The sequence below is a fragment of the Trachymyrmex cornetzi genome, unplaced genomic scaffold, assembly GCF_001594075.2.
Source record: "Trachymyrmex cornetzi isolate Tcor2-1 unplaced genomic scaffold, Tcor1.1 scaffold205, whole genome shotgun sequence".
NCBI lineage: Eukaryota > Metazoa > Arthropoda > Insecta > Hymenoptera > Formicidae > Trachymyrmex > Trachymyrmex cornetzi.
In genome coordinates this window covers 1,306,607-1,322,552 of record NW_017296691.1, presented here as the reverse complement: position 1 = coordinate 1,322,552, position 15,946 = coordinate 1,306,607, and the positions used below count along the sequence as shown (strand labels likewise).

At 37.7% G+C, this 15,946-nt stretch overlaps 1 protein-coding gene across 3 annotated transcripts in view; it reads right to left on the bottom strand.

Annotated features, from left to right (window-relative positions):
- LOC108759792 (puratrophin-1) overlaps positions 1-15,946 on the bottom strand; it is a 341,347-nt gene that overhangs the window by 85,990 nt on the left and 239,411 nt on the right. For all 3 annotated transcript variants that reach the window (XM_018505420.1, XM_018505418.1, XM_018505419.1), the window contains exons 8-12: positions 10,515-10,608; positions 10,341-10,433; positions 9,870-9,959; positions 7,898-8,115; positions 7,218-7,356 (exon numbers count right to left, since the gene is read on the bottom strand). In XM_018505420.1, the coding sequence (XP_018360922.1) occupies positions 7,218-7,356; positions 7,898-8,115; positions 9,870-9,959; positions 10,341-10,433; positions 10,515-10,608 (634 nt within the window). The remainder of the gene's footprint in view (positions 1-7,217; positions 7,357-7,897; positions 8,116-9,869; positions 9,960-10,340; positions 10,434-10,514; positions 10,609-15,946) is intronic.

The window sequence follows — 15,946 nt, the reverse complement described above, 5'->3', positions numbered from 1 at the left end:
GAGCAAAGAGACTTTAATGCGATGTAATCGTCAGTCCGAAGAGCCCTCTAATATCAGCCGCCGTCTCGGGCAGGCCGATAGTTAGTGGAAAGTGCGGGTAAATGTAAAACGTGACGCGGTTTCAATCCGTCGCACGTAATTGGGTGTAAAAGTCGGTTCACGTCCACGGAGACAAACGAGCCAAACGGAAGGAGAAGATACGGAATTGGTGAGATCTATCGTTTGATCTTTAGAACATGATTCTTTTCTTTTTCCCTCTTCGATTCGTACCAATCTTGAATCTGGAAAGTCTTCTACGTATTACGGTAATGTAAACGAAAAACGTGAATTGCGTTAAAGAAACGCATAATAGCCTAGGAAGACAAACGTTACACGAAGAGGGAGGATAAATGAAAGTTCGTTCTTTCAGAAAGCTCGTTTTACTTCTAATACTCGCGTGCATTAGTCTGACATCGATAATAAATCTTTGTTCAAGTCTTTCTGATCATTTGCTACCTTCTATGGTGTACGATCTACTTAATAGACAATTAAATGTGGACAGGCAGTTTCTATTGTTAAAATAAAGTAGAAAGTCATTCCAAAAGTATAGAATGAAATATAATAAAAAAATACAATGCAAAGGAGAAATTTTATAAACAGAAAGATGCGAAATCTTCACAGAGAGAGAAGAAATATTATTTTACATCCCATTTCTTCTTTCCTTTAATAATTTGATTAAGTAGCTTAATTTATACAAATTATGCTTGTTTTCTCTAGTAATTTTATATTAGGTAGCTTTATATTTACACAAATTATGCTTATAATAGCAAACCGCGAGTATTTTCCTCAACACAGAATAGCTCGTGCCACAAATGTACCGGTGTAAAACTTAACATAGAAATATTTTCAATAAAACGTCACGGTTGACCGCGCGTTTATATATTGTATCGGAAATTTCTCACGTTGGTGGACACACCTTAACACGAAGGTCATATAATACGAGATAAATATTTTAACTCCGTGGAAAATATGAAACTACAACCACGCGCATGCACAAGACGAATAACTCACGATTACTTTCTATGGACCGGTAACGAGAAATGATTTAGTTCTACATATAATAATTTTATTTGCAATATTTCAAGTCTAAATACCGCAGATATTTTTTATGTCCTCCTATTGTTTGTTTATATATTGCAATTAATTTACAGAAACTGTCACAAAATGTCTTAATTATCTTTATAGTTCTATATAACATAAAGTTTATTTTTTAAGGAAAACCAAGGATATTTTCTTATTAAACAATAAAATATATTATTAAGAAATGAGTTTAAAATGAATTTAAAAAATGAGTGGGGGGATTTTCTTCTAGATTTTATGATAATACAACAGTAATGCTATCACTGAGTTTCGCGTTCTTTATAATAGATAAATGGAGTCGTTATGATGCCGTTATGATGATAATGAACAAAACCGCGATTTTCGCTTGCCAGGTTTCGGCGATAAGCTGAAGTGCTTTTACGACATTGAAAAGATGTTGACAACTGTGCCATACTTCGGCTTGATATACTGTTAATTGGACTTAAAGAAAAATATATAATTAAAAGAAATTCCAACATGTCCGCTTCATTTTTTTCAATCGAGTCACATATTCTTTATACTCAAAATAGTTTGAAAATCTTCTGAGTTTGAATTTTACGTTTTATTGATTTCTATATAGAGATTCCGATCTCCGGGGGAAGGAAAGACTACATCGGGACCGTGTCAAAAATCTCGCAGGAGAAGGCTGGTTTGATATTGATGAACGATTCAGCCCACTTTCCCACACATGTCCATAATTCGTACGCGGCCCTCGCTCTCGAGAGGGAGGAACCGGTGTTACGGCAATTAATTCGTACCCGATCGACGCGCCGCTCTGAGCCCTCTCGAGAGCGCTCCTTTTTCCCTGTTCAGATTCTCATCTCCCACCGTCGCTGAGAGACGATGTGCGCTATTTCCGTGAACCAAATACGGCGGTCGGTCAAAGACGGGGAACAGAGAGCGCCGACGCTCACGCGGCGGCGTGAACGATTGATGAGAAATGTCGGACTGGTTTTCTTTCGGATCCTCTTTTGAAGCTCGACTTTAACTAAGCGATGACAATCGCACAACAAAGAAACTTAATTACGTGCATCAGCAATATTTTTGATAAATATTTTGTCTTAGCCTAACATAAAAATCGTCGTCTTCTTACTGTGTACCGAATATAAATTTTCTGTTTTCATATCTATTGAAAAATGTCAACGTTTTCTCTCCGCAGGCGCAGGTTCGCGATAAATGTTATTTGTGCAGTAATATCTGTAGATGTGAGAAAAACCAATTAATTTACTTTTACTTATTTATTTTTTGTTCCTTTTTATTTCATTTAAAAAAAAACCTATCAATCAGGCCAGTTCTACATTGGTGATTAAAATGGAAAAGGGATGAAGAGGTTCGCATAAGCCTCACAAGTAATTAAAGTAGAACGCATAATAACGGAATGGACAACGAGATCTTCGCTTCGGGCACTCGCCGTGATTATTATTGTCGTCCGTGTTTTTTCTGTCATTCTCCTCCGACAACAAAGCGTGCCGATTTTATGGCGATCAAAAGGCGCTGCCACTCGCTCGAGGTAATCTACTGACCGTCACGGATTAATGTTGTAGAACGAGGAAGAATAATACTTTTATGTTCTCGAATAGATTTGCGCGTGTATGGATCATTTGAAATTAGAACAGTCAATATCATTCTATGACTTGCAGACAAAAAGAAAAAAAAGGAGAGAGAAAATGGATATTGTCACTCATACGTGTAACAGTCATATCAGACCATTGTCGTACTTTATTTAGATTTTTATAACATACTCATCTATTAAGCAACAATACGAGACTTGTTCAAAGTCTCGCAAGAGCTTACGATAAAATATTCTCATTTAGCAATGCTGATGAGGCAATTCTGAATATCTTTCTTGGTCTCTCCCTCGTACGATCGTGACCATCTGTACGTGAAAGCGAGGTACGCCTGATCGAAGTGCTTCGGTCGAACAATTAAACAATTGTTAGGGCTGACCCACTTCTTTGCCAGGACACGTTGTCCTTCCTCGTTGTACGCCACCGTACGTAGCATGGCACTTTCGATCTACAGTAGAGATCGTTCAGATTAAAATCGTTCGATCGCGTACGTTCAGCTTATTTGGTAAAACGATTAAATGCAGAGATGCTACCAGCAACATAAATATAGTACGTTCGGCAGACGCACAAAGAAAAGTATAAATTATATTTAATAATTTTATATAATTGTTTTATACTATAAATTTTCTCGAGATGTACACGAAGTCTTTAATACACAATTGGCATTAGATTCATCCTAAACTATTCTGTTACATAAAGTTTTGATATTAATTATTCCAATTATACTATCAAGAAGATCGAAATGCATCTAAATATTTAGTTACATCAGACAAGAACGTTATATCGTCGAATTCTTAATTCATTCTGACTTCTTTATTCAAGCGTTTTAGATATACCACTCGAGATGCTAACGCACTTCAAATCACAAGGATATTAACGTCGCGCTTACGGGGAAATTGTTCCGATTAATAATTAATCAGTTCGATAATGTTGTCTCGTGTTATCGCCTGCGCGATGCTACCCGGTCTTCTTTATTACCACTTGCCGATGATAGATGGATCGATCCAGACGAAGCGTTAAACTACCCATTACCACTACGCATTCCCGATCGCATCATCGCGTGGTTAATAAGATAATAAGTACCACGCTGGGGATGAATAATCGCGATAGGACGCCCTGGAGCCGCCGGTCTCCACGCGAGTACGTCGCGCGGCGTCGATTAACCACAGCAATAAGGAAGCGTTCACGTCACGGATTAATTGCAAAGCCCCCTTTATAGTTTTCGATGCGAAAGAATGCACTTAGGACGAATCGTTGATTAGTAAGCCGGTATATTTCTCGATCGGCATTTCACAACGGTATACCGCCGCCACGGGAATTCGACGTCGGGATATTTCAATTCCACGCCTGTTTTCCAATGGACCAAGGCATGCAGACGACTTGGAAACGCGTTTCCTTTTACGACCAAAAACCGTCGAGGACGGACGTTATCGATTGATCAAAATTACAATCATGACGTTAAGTAGCGACTTCGTCAGAGTGAAAGTCCGACGGCTGCTGTATTAACGCCGTCGTCAACTCGTCTCCGGTTATGTCGGGTGTATACGACTTCGCGCAGTCGCGCACACGACGGCATACGGGCAGCACGCATCTTGTATCTAATTATCGAGGAATGCTTTGTGCGTATAGGAAGCCGCGCGCCGACCGTCCGGACTTAACAACTCGGCAGAAGAAAAAGAATCGAGCCCACGAGATTGAGCAGTACACGCACGCACTTATACTTGATACACGTACGACATTTCGGTCAATTTCGCACTCGCGCCGTTTCTTCCTTTTTTTCTCTCTCTTTGCGGTGGGCTTTTAACGAGTGTTAAAGAATATATTATCAAGAGATAATTCGGCGACCTGAAAAAAATGCGGGACTTGATAATTCCGAAAAGAAGAGATTAAAAGAACATTAATTTGACCTGCTGCGTTCGCGCGAATTAATATCTCTTATAATTCTTCTTTTTTAACCTCAATTTTTTTAAATCACTAACATAATTCAAGAATTATGGATATATTTATTCAATTCTGAGAAGAAAAATAACATTGCTGCTCTTTCAGCGACAATTGTGCATTGAATCAATTAGACAGTTTATTAAACATCCGCAAAGGTCTTTGGACGTTTCGAATTTTTTTAATTAAAAACTAGGAACGCAAAGTGGAAGTAAAGACTATACTTATGAGCAATCTCTTTTCTCTTTAGCACTAATCTGATCTCGTAATTTCGACGAATGTTGTTCCTCATGTTGATCGTTTTGGATGTCTTGATGACGGAGGAATATGAAAAAATGGTGAAAATTATAGACCCGAGTATCGCGAACCGCCCAGGTCATTCATTCACACTTGGGTTCCCAAAGGGCGGGATGCTTTACGTTCCCGTGATGGATAATTAATAATTATAAAGCGATCAAGGGAAGGGTGGCATTTATGCGATCCGCCACGGTAATTTTCGATTCGCTTGTGCACGAAAGATGTGAATTCGTGGCAACCTCGATTTTGTTTTCGCCCTAGAGAGCTCGTTAAGAAGGAGAAAAGCTGCACACATGTGCATAAAATCGTGATTAGATGACAGTTCATTTAGTGCAACGCAAAATCCCACGGAAAATCACGCATTCATTTTGCATGTAGGAATGAACAAAAAGTTCTAACGTTATCATATATAATTATTAAAGAAAGATCGTCGGTATGATTCACAAGATAATTTTCAATAATTCAAGGTTTATCCAGAAAGAGATGTATAATCCACATAAATGCATAAAGACACATTACAAGAATTAAAAAGAAAAAAATAGACATTTTAAGAGAAATGCATATTATGTGAAATGTATGTTATAAATACCACTTTTCTACCAACAGATTGTATTGAGAAAAATTGGAAATTTGAAAGTTCGTAATAAAGATGCCGAACAATACATCGTTCCTCGACCATTCTCCATTCTAGACCGTTTATCGATTCGCGCGATCCTGCCATCGTATTATCGATTATACTCGGACGCGTTGGTAACGCCAATCACGTCCCCAGACTCGGTCGTCATTATGGAAATAGTGAGTGTAATGCGTCGGGGAGGCAGATGATTGCGCGCGTTCGCCGATCTTCGTGGCATCTAATACGAGGAAAACGCGTTAACATGCGTGTTTGCTTTAGGCATCTCTTGGAATCAGCGATCAAACTACTCAGCTGAAATTACTGGAGAAATCATCAAGTGTAATTTTATATTAAATGTTTACGTTTAACTAAGTTTAGTCCTCAAATCTTTTGTCAGAAAAAATAAAATTCAAACTCAATTAAGAATCTATCTTTGTTGATGATGATAAGACATGAGTGCGTAAGTAACGCTAGATATTAAAAGAAATTATTTTTCTACATAAATAATAAATTATAAATAAATATCGCATAAAATCAAGCTATTCTCGATAATGAAAGAGCTGGGATTCTCTTAATAGCACTGACAAAGCTGCATCGTATTTGCGAAGGACCAAGGAATAACAAGTCGGCGATGTTCGTTGGCGAGGCTAACGCTCCGCAAAAGATCGATGAGAGATCGAATGTCAACACGAGAGATCGTTCGACGGCTAGGTATACAGCGCTGAGATTTTCGAAGCGAAAGTTTGTTCGTGGAAGTGAAGATAGGGAGCCCTTTGTGCGTCTTCCATTGTCGACCGAGGGAAGCTGACTGGCTGAATTCAATGCAAGTCGCGCTCGAAAGAGTGGCCATACGCGGTTCAAAGGGAGGATAGTCCGTGTATACGAGACAGTATAAGCATTGCGTGCAATAACTTCGGTGTAATCGTCGAGAAACGAGTTAGGAGAGCGGCCATGTATGGAGGACTTTCATACGCACGCGGAATAACAAACCACGTAGCAATCGATAATCTTCTAGTTCAAGGCTATATCAACGTATAAACAACGCTCATAATTGACGTGCTAATCTAAATCCTTTCAATGCTATTCTTTACTCTCTCATACATGAACAAATATATTTGAATTATAAGAGTAGAGAATAATTAATTTTTTTTTTTCATTAGATACACAAAAAGAATGATTTTGCTGAAGTATTTAAAAATTTAGTTAGATACAAATCTGACAATGACTTTGTTGGATCAAAATAATTACGTACGAATCTCAAGTATAATGAGCAATGCTGCAAAAGCATTTGACATTCTAGTAAACAGTTTGAGCTAAGTTCTATCTAATTATTTTGATCATCCAACAAAATTATTTTCATATTCCTATATATAGTTAAATTTTTAGATACTTCAGCAAAACCTTTCCGTATAATTATTACATGTATAAATATCCCGTATTTGAAAATCTTAATCTTATGATATCTCCCTCCCTCCCTCACACATCTATTCAAATATGCCGTTATTGCATCGGATATATGACACGATCGGTCTATAATCTTTTCTGACTCCCATCATGATAGCAACATCGAGGCTAATGTTAATCAGATAGGCTAGCGTTTCGGTACGGATTAGCCAGTTTACGAGTGAGGAAGATTTACGAGACTTCACGGACGACATATTAATTTACGTAAGACTTACCTCATGTGCTTGATCCTCGATGCTCCGCAGAACCGCGAGATTGCGGATAGTCGCGCGTCGCGACTCGAACGATGACTCCAGCCTGGTGGCAGCCTTACCCACCTCCTCCACCAGTCTTCGGGCTCGTTTCACCGACAATCTAGAAAGATAAAAAGGAACCGTGATCATGACGCACCGTTAGGAATCCGCGTGGCCGTCTCCTCATGTACAAGCGATCGAACCCTAACCACGAACGAAGGTCAAGATGCAAATCGGGATTGAATGTTTCATCGACTAACGTGTTTCGTTATCTTCGCATTAAAATGTCCTTGGTTGATACATGCTTCATAAATACACAGGAATCAAAGAAAGCTCGGAATGTAACCTGCACTTTAAATCATCTGAATAGCTTTTCAAATTTAATGCCTTCTTAATAAAAAAAATCATTTGCATAATGAATAGATAATAGGTCGATGTTACTACAAGTAACATTCAATGTTATACTAATTATTAATTAGAATCAACAAGTTTAGAAAAGCAAAAATTGAACGTCGATATTTTGTTTATAGAAAAATTATGTTATAGTAGTAATCAAGAAATCATTTTTCAACAAAAATATAAGTGTGACAAAAAAAGTTTTATCTGTGTAATCTAAAAGAAACGGGTCCTTTCTTGCGCGATCAATAAAAATAAAGTTCTACCTAACGTGCTTAATGTGTAGGAGGGGAGCCGCGCGTTCCTCGAGCGCGGCGATGGCCTCTTCGGCATCTCTGGACGTTCTTCTCAATGTGGGGTCCGTGAGGAGCCGACCGAGAGGCGTCAAAGTGCCAGACAGGCTTGTGCATTCCTTCAGGTCCGACATTTCGAGGGCTAATCTGCGACCAGCCGATTGCCACTCCGTCATGAGGCTGTCGTACTCCTACGGGAAATCAAAATACCGATCATGGCGAAATGATGTCTATCTACTTCTCGCGATCTAGTAAAATGTCCTTCATCGGCAACCGGTATCCAGGAGGAATGCCAGCGACGTAGAAGTAGACATGTCTAATACGGCGATTGCGCGATTCAATGAACCGTAATCGATCAATCATTGCAAACCTTACGGGGAATACATTGTTTAAAGAAGTACGTAATGAATGACGCATATCTGTTGCACGTAGAACAAATACGTCGAACTATTATATCTCGATAATTTCTTAGCTCCAAGTGCCCGTTCGAATCGCTCCAATCACGTGCGCACAAATACCAATCGCGTTAGATCAACTCGCGACGAATATGGCGCATGTTCGGAATAGCGATTGATATCGATTTCCGACACAATTAATTTAATACTGCATTTATATATCAAGCTCTAGACATATCTTTGTGACAAGATATATTAATTTTAGCCGATATAAAGTCAAGATTACAGAAACGTAAAAATTAGATTATCAGTATACTACCTTTCATATTTAACGTAAATAAAAAAAGAAAAATTATATATATATGTGCGTGTGTGTATAAAATATGTAATATTATGTAAAATATTCAATTATCTTCAAAATTTAAAATACTTAATAATCATATATTACAACTATATGTACGATAGGTTATAGTTACAAGTCCAACCGATATCTTAATTTTGTGAAATTGCCCAGCAGATTAATCAATCTCATATAATAATCGATCTCCGGGTATAAATCCATTATCCCCGGAGATAATCGATGGCTAAATTTCTATCGTAGTAGTATTATAGGACGGCTCGACAACTGTAGAATAAATTCGGACGATGCAGAATTATTAATTACGGAAGATAATTACCCCGCATTCTCGTCAAATATATTTTTAATTTCTTTTTCTCATCACAACTTTCGATTAATAATTGATTATTACCCGATTTCACCAATCTTCCTCAACTTTTTATTAACTTTTTTATTAACGAACATAAAATTAATAACTCATGATTAAAAATTAAAGTAGCATTAAACTTTATTAGCTTTCATAAGAGATGTAATAACATCTTCATTAAATTCGATTTAAAGAAATTTAAATGTTCTCTTTAAAAAAATTAAGTCTCAAAGGATGAGAGAGAGAGAGAGCAAAAATATATACAAGATATAATTTTGTTCTAAGAAAATGATTAAAAAATTATAATAATTAGAATGTAAACACATTTCGATAATGTGAAGTACTGATTAATTGATAATACAGGTCAGTGCCACGATCGAGCAATAAATTCTACGACATTCATTGCGAAAGACTACTGTAATAAGCAGATCGATACAATTATTTCGTTCGAGCGACTTCCAGCTATTTATTTCACCAAACCATTTGCCGAATCATCATCACGATGTTGAGCCGATCGAAGTGGCTGTTGATTGACATTGAACGATAAAGTGCGATAACAATTTGTCGCGAGATCCACACTATCGAAATGTTTATTTGCATTTGCAATCATTGGTGTTGTCTTCACGTATTTTATATAATATATATAAACTATTATTATTATATAATACATTATTATATAATATAGTGTATACTATATTATATAATATATTATATAATATAATATTATGTAATATAGTGTATAAATTATTTTATGAGAACACTTTATGTTCTCTTTAATGTTCGTTATTTCAATTAAATTGATGCAATATCGATGCGTTTAAGTATTCACTGTGAAGGTATAATTACCTTGTAAAAAGCGATCCATTGCATCTGGTCGTGATTTTCTTCTCGTCTGGGAATATACTTTGCGAGAGTGGCGTCATTCACGATGACGGTCTGAAAGGGAACGTTTATGGCTAATTATAATGTCCCGATAGCATTCAATGATCATACTTATGGGACTGTAAATTACGTTTGTCGCAAATACTAAGCTTCAGCTTTTGTAGCAATATTCGTTTCGCCTCAACAAAGGAGAGAAATGTCACAATGGAAACCGTGAGGCTATAATACACCAAGCGACACAATTCCGATACGAAACGCACGTGCGGACGCTTAAGAAGCCAAATATAATACACCGTGGAAACTGGATCAGTACAACGTACAATGAACATAGGGAGACAAAAACGGCAAGCGATTGAGCCTGATTACTTTCTTGCCTGCGGGAAGGTGCGTTCAATGCCGTCCGAGGGTTTAATTGTTCTTCGATATCAAACTCACCTGGACCTTACTGAGAGGTAAGAGAAATTCAATCAGGCCATCCGTTGTTGCGGCATTTCGAAGCACGAGAGTCTGAGCCACGTTGACTCTGCCCTATAAAGGCAAGAATTGCGCGTGATTCCTCTATGACAGTTTTACAATAAAATCTTTATTCGCTCGCGAAATTATTCTTACCTGCAACAGGAACACTACTTCGTCTATGAACTCCAGACTCTCTTTAGAATCGCCGCGTATGAAAATAGTGAAGCCATCTTTTGTGCAGTCGGAGCTGAAAATTAAAAATAGAAATCAAATATTAATTTACAAACATAGAAAGTGTAATGGAATTATTTCTTGCTGAATTATACAAACATAATTTATTTATAGAAAGAATAATTTTTGGAAATTTAGCTAAATAATTTTATTGAACTATAGCTAAATTTTTAGATACTTCAGTAAAATCTTTTCGTGTTTGATCACCAGAGTAAAATCGCCATTATTATATCTCAAGACACTTTACTCTTAAACAACTTTCAGATCCAATTATATTATTAAATAAATATTTCCAAAAAATAGAAACATGAATTTTCACTTATATTAAGCAACAATGTAATTGGTAGTTAGTTCTACGTGACATTATCATCATATCTAAAAATAACCGTTATGTGTGTCCATCATTTCGTACATTAGCCTGCACTCGGCGGTGTTTTCGAGTGCTTATCGAAACTGTACCCCATCGTACACAAGTGCACCGGTCCGTATTTACAAACGTCGAATTTCCTAAGCAAATATTATTGCTTCCGACGAGAAATTCCGTGCGCACACGTGAGTTACTGCCCGTCGCACACGTATTGCAAGATATCCCCACATATGTTGCTACGATTTCTCCTTCCCGTCGTCATGCCGCAAAATGAAACGTGTCATTCGTTGCAGTGACGCTTTTATAAAACGACGTACACGTGCAGCGCCAGCAAGACATGCCTCGTTATGTATTTTAATCGACATATCGTTTCTCACGATCGCCATTCGCGCTCAATGGGTTAAGTTTAAGACGGAGCGCTCAAATCACAGAAACAGCTGGCGCACTCTCGATTTAACATTGTCAAAAGTCTGATTTGTGGTATATCTTGTAAACACGAATAATAATTTTAAAAACTATTAATTCTATATTAAATTTATTATGTTTCTGATAACATTATACCTCAATTATCAAAATAATTATATAGAAAACTTAAGCATGAAAAGCAATACTGATTTGAATATTTTTGGCAAACATTTTAAGAGACTTATAGTGTCAAAGGGCAACATTGTCGCTATAATAAAGTTTTGATATTCCAGCAACCAGTTCTATATAATAATTGTTATATAAGCATTAGTCCAACAAAATTATTTTTAAATCCGTATCTAGTTAAATTTTTAGATACTTCAATAAAACTGTTCTTTTCGTGTAAACATCCCACGCCAGTAATAAAAGGTTAATACCAAAGCAATCAGTTTTCAATCGCATTTTCATGGAAGTGAGCATTTTATCGCTATCGCTGATGTGAACACTTTTGTACTACCTTTGTACTTTTGTACTAAGAAAACTTATACATTTTAAGTAACTCGTTAGTGTCAAAGGGCAACAATGTCGCTGTAATTAAATGATCGTATATCTGGCCAATACCTATAAGAACTATAATACGATAAGCGATCGCGTCTTCATAAGCAGTAGCTGAAAATGGGCGTAAGCGCAATCTCAGCCGGCTAAACGTAACCCAGTTGTATCGGATATCGTAAATAGCATTAAATTATGACACGTGGGTGGTTGACATTAAGCATGCAGCGTTTCTCACGCGGCTCCCGTGGCACTCACACTCCTCTCGTCCTTCTCGCATATACTGTAATCACGTTCCTCTGCACAATACAGTGGTGCAGTGTTTAGCGGGCACAATGCTGAGCTTTGTATGCACCACTTATATCTTGCGGTCTATCCTAAATCGTCATCAGCGCGATAGGCTACGCGTCGAGCACGACGTACATTTCTGTTCCCCGTGTTTGTACTTCCGGTTGCCGGCTGCTCCTTTAACTTCTCTGTCGCGGTACGCCAAACTTATCGATCGTACATTATCGGCGAGAGAGAGCGGCTAAGGGGACGCCTATGCAACGTTTCGTGACAACCTTCTCAAATTGCAACTGCGCGACCGAGACTTTCGACTGCGTTGCACGTTGCTACTCCCCGTAAAATTCGATAGTGCAAATCATACAGTCGGCCAGGAGTCGATGGAGCGGGAACGACCTGTTGGAGTGATAGCGCATAAGATAAAATCAAATCGCCGGTTCTGACTTCCTGTCGTTACACGTCCATTATGAAGTCACGGCGAAGGTAACCTTCGAACTGAGAAAGATCATATTTCCGGATTTCAGTTCCGTGAAATATTAGGAATGATAAATCTTCAACGAACTGTGTTCTATCGTGTTGACTGCGAAAATTAAAAATATTAATCTTTATCTACTTTTGATCGATTTTTGGTAAAGACTGATTGTTTTAATTTATTTACTGATTATTTGAAGCTATTTTTTTATTTTTTTTTCTTATGGAAGAAACATTAGTGAACTGTGAAACAGAAATAAATATTAGGCAAGGACTTAGTGGATTTATGTGTGCACTTCAAAAGAAATTTTTCTTTTATATTTTTATTTCTATGAAGATAAATTGTTTGATATTATTTCTTAACCAGTTATCGTTAATGTTTACCACGCATGTACTCTCCCGGATGTGACTCAGTTATTCGCGCGTATTCTCCGTTTTACCGCACGATGATAGATAAGAGGACAGGATCGAACCACCCTTCCTCATCGTAATCATCGCGCGTCTATTATCGAACCGGCCGTTTCCATGTAACCGTAATGGCACGTACCTGCGGATTTAACAGCGCGGAACAGTCAGATCACAGCGGTCGTTCGTTCCCCGGAACCAGCGATCTTGTTGATAAGTAAATCACTTTGATTTCGCCGAGTTAACGTCACGCGACAGCTCACGATCGCGACGCCCACGTCTCGCCTCGCTCGGCGCGTCGGATTCATCAGCGCGTGGTATAATCGCCGTACGGCTTTTGACGTATGATGGATATAGGCGTTAGCGGGCACGCGTTACAGCGTTTCTCGTTCCTCCCGTACGATGCGATTATGCGATTCAACGGCAAAAGCAAGAACGAGATCGATAAGATGGACCCCGAAGAGGCTGTGTCGACACTGATCGCCGTTAGCGCGCTTGACAGTTAGTGCTTCGCCTAAATTACACGTCCCACACGTCGAGAGAGCTAATGAAAGGATATGCTGCGATATAAGATTTGTCGCTGACCGAGGAGATCCCGTTGCAAGATGCCGAGCGGGTGCACGTTTCCTTTCGTAATAGCGTTGGACGGTGCTTCCAAGCTAGCGGAAGTCAATGTCACTGGTGACGCGTGAAACAGCTCAAGGACTTTAATTATGATTGCATGTCCAAGATCATTGAGATGAATTGGTAGCCTTTACTAATTAATCAACCACTAATTTCTACTTTCTAGATGACAATTCGACGATTTAATAGTGAGCGCTAATACATCAAGCATCTTAATATATGGCATTGAACTAATGATGTTGAAACAAATATAAAGCTCATTTAGTGCTGAAACAATTTCTTCACACGGAATTATTTCAGCACTAAAGATCCAAACTTGATCGCTTTTTATTTTTTAATTGTTGTGTGTCCCCATCGCGGTTTAATGATACATTAATACATTGAGAAACAAATGCTATTGATTCAATTAAAGTTTATATTTATGGGCTGTCACTAACATAAGTAATTAATTCATGTATATTTTTATTGACATAAAGGATTGTTGAAATAATAATTTATAATTATTTCCTTTAATTGAATTAACAGCATTTTTTTCTCAGTGTATTATTATAAATATAAAGCTTTTATAAGAATTATTTTTCGAAAGAATTTACCGTACGTTGATGAATGCATTTAGCAGTCCATAGCTGTATGATTTCCGACTTTTAATTCGAATTCTATAACTTTATAAGTTTTCACTTACAATCCGAAAATTATTGTAAATAAAACATACATTGGCGTTTAAAGTAAATTTAAATTTTAACTGAATATACAGATGCAATATTATAATACAAAAGAAAACAATTTTGAAATGTTTAAAAATTTAGCTAGATACAGATTTAAAAATAATTTTGTTAGACTATCAAAATAATTATGTAAGACATCAAACTGCTGGAATGTCAAAACTTTTTACAGCATTACTCATCATACTCCAGTTTCCTACATAATTATTTCGATGGTCCAGTAAAATTATTTTTAAATCCTACCTAAATTTGTAGATATTTCAGAAAATTTTCAAGAATCAATTGTGTACTCCCAGAAAAAACCTTTCGCGTTTAGCACGACTGTCGACCTAGACTCCCGATGGAACCGGCATCGCATTCGGTATTGCGAGAGTTCGTCGTATGTAAAGTCTCTAAAAGTATGAATCTAGCTAATTTTGTCCTTTTTTATTGGTTTGATGAAAAATGAGGAATCAATCAGATGATACAACAAAAAACTCCAAAACCAGGGCGAAGAAGATTACATTATTATTATTTGCAATCAGATGATGACTAAACGCTGTAAAAGAAATTAAAAAACAGATATGTGAACGCCTTATACAGTTGTATAAGTGCATGTATAAATGTATGCGTACCATTTTTAATGAACCTAGAAAATTGGCCAGACTCTTACTTCTAGGGACTCTACATCGTACGTGCGCATCGTGCTGCGCTGCAGAGGAGTCTGAAACCACGTTCGCGTCCTGGGTGGGCAAAAGGTTGTCGAACAGAGAGGCCGCGTCACGACCGACTGTCGAGTCGCGATTGACGCCGGAGGAATATTCCGGCACAACGTGTGCTTGATAGTGCAACAGCGATAATTTCGCGTCCTGGGGCGGCCGCACGAATGACATTTTTACCGGGGTGCACGCAATTCGACGTTGATCGTCGTTGGCTCCGCGTGTTACTATCGCGACATAAAACTTCTTTCCTCGCGAAATGAGAGAAAATGTTTACACGACACCCGGAAACAGCGCCGAACAAACGTGAATTATATTATAGAAATATCTAACTGTTATAACTTCGAGAAACCGCTTTTCCCTGCCACGGTGAATTCGATTAAGCCTACAGGATGCCGAAGCTTCATTCTGATGCTTAGTCACGAGCCATAAAGTTTAGATAAATGTAATAGTTAACGTTACTACGTCGTCGGCCGCGATACCTTCGGCAACGATGATCACTGCGAGGGACAGTACATATGTAGCTAAAACTATTGGTATTTAGACACTCAATTCGACAGAACCGTGTTCCTCCGGTAAATATCTAATGTTTGAGGATAATTGATTTGTTATTATGTTTCTATGTAATCTGAGAATAAATTAAAACAAGCAAACGACATGTCACTGATTATAAATATATATACACTGAAAAAAAATATGGTCAATTTTAATAAATATTTACTCTCCAAATCTGAATCAGTGGATAATCACTGATATCAGTGCCAAGTATGCCACTATTCACTAATCACCCAGTGACGTATTTGGCACTGGATAATCAGTGAAGTT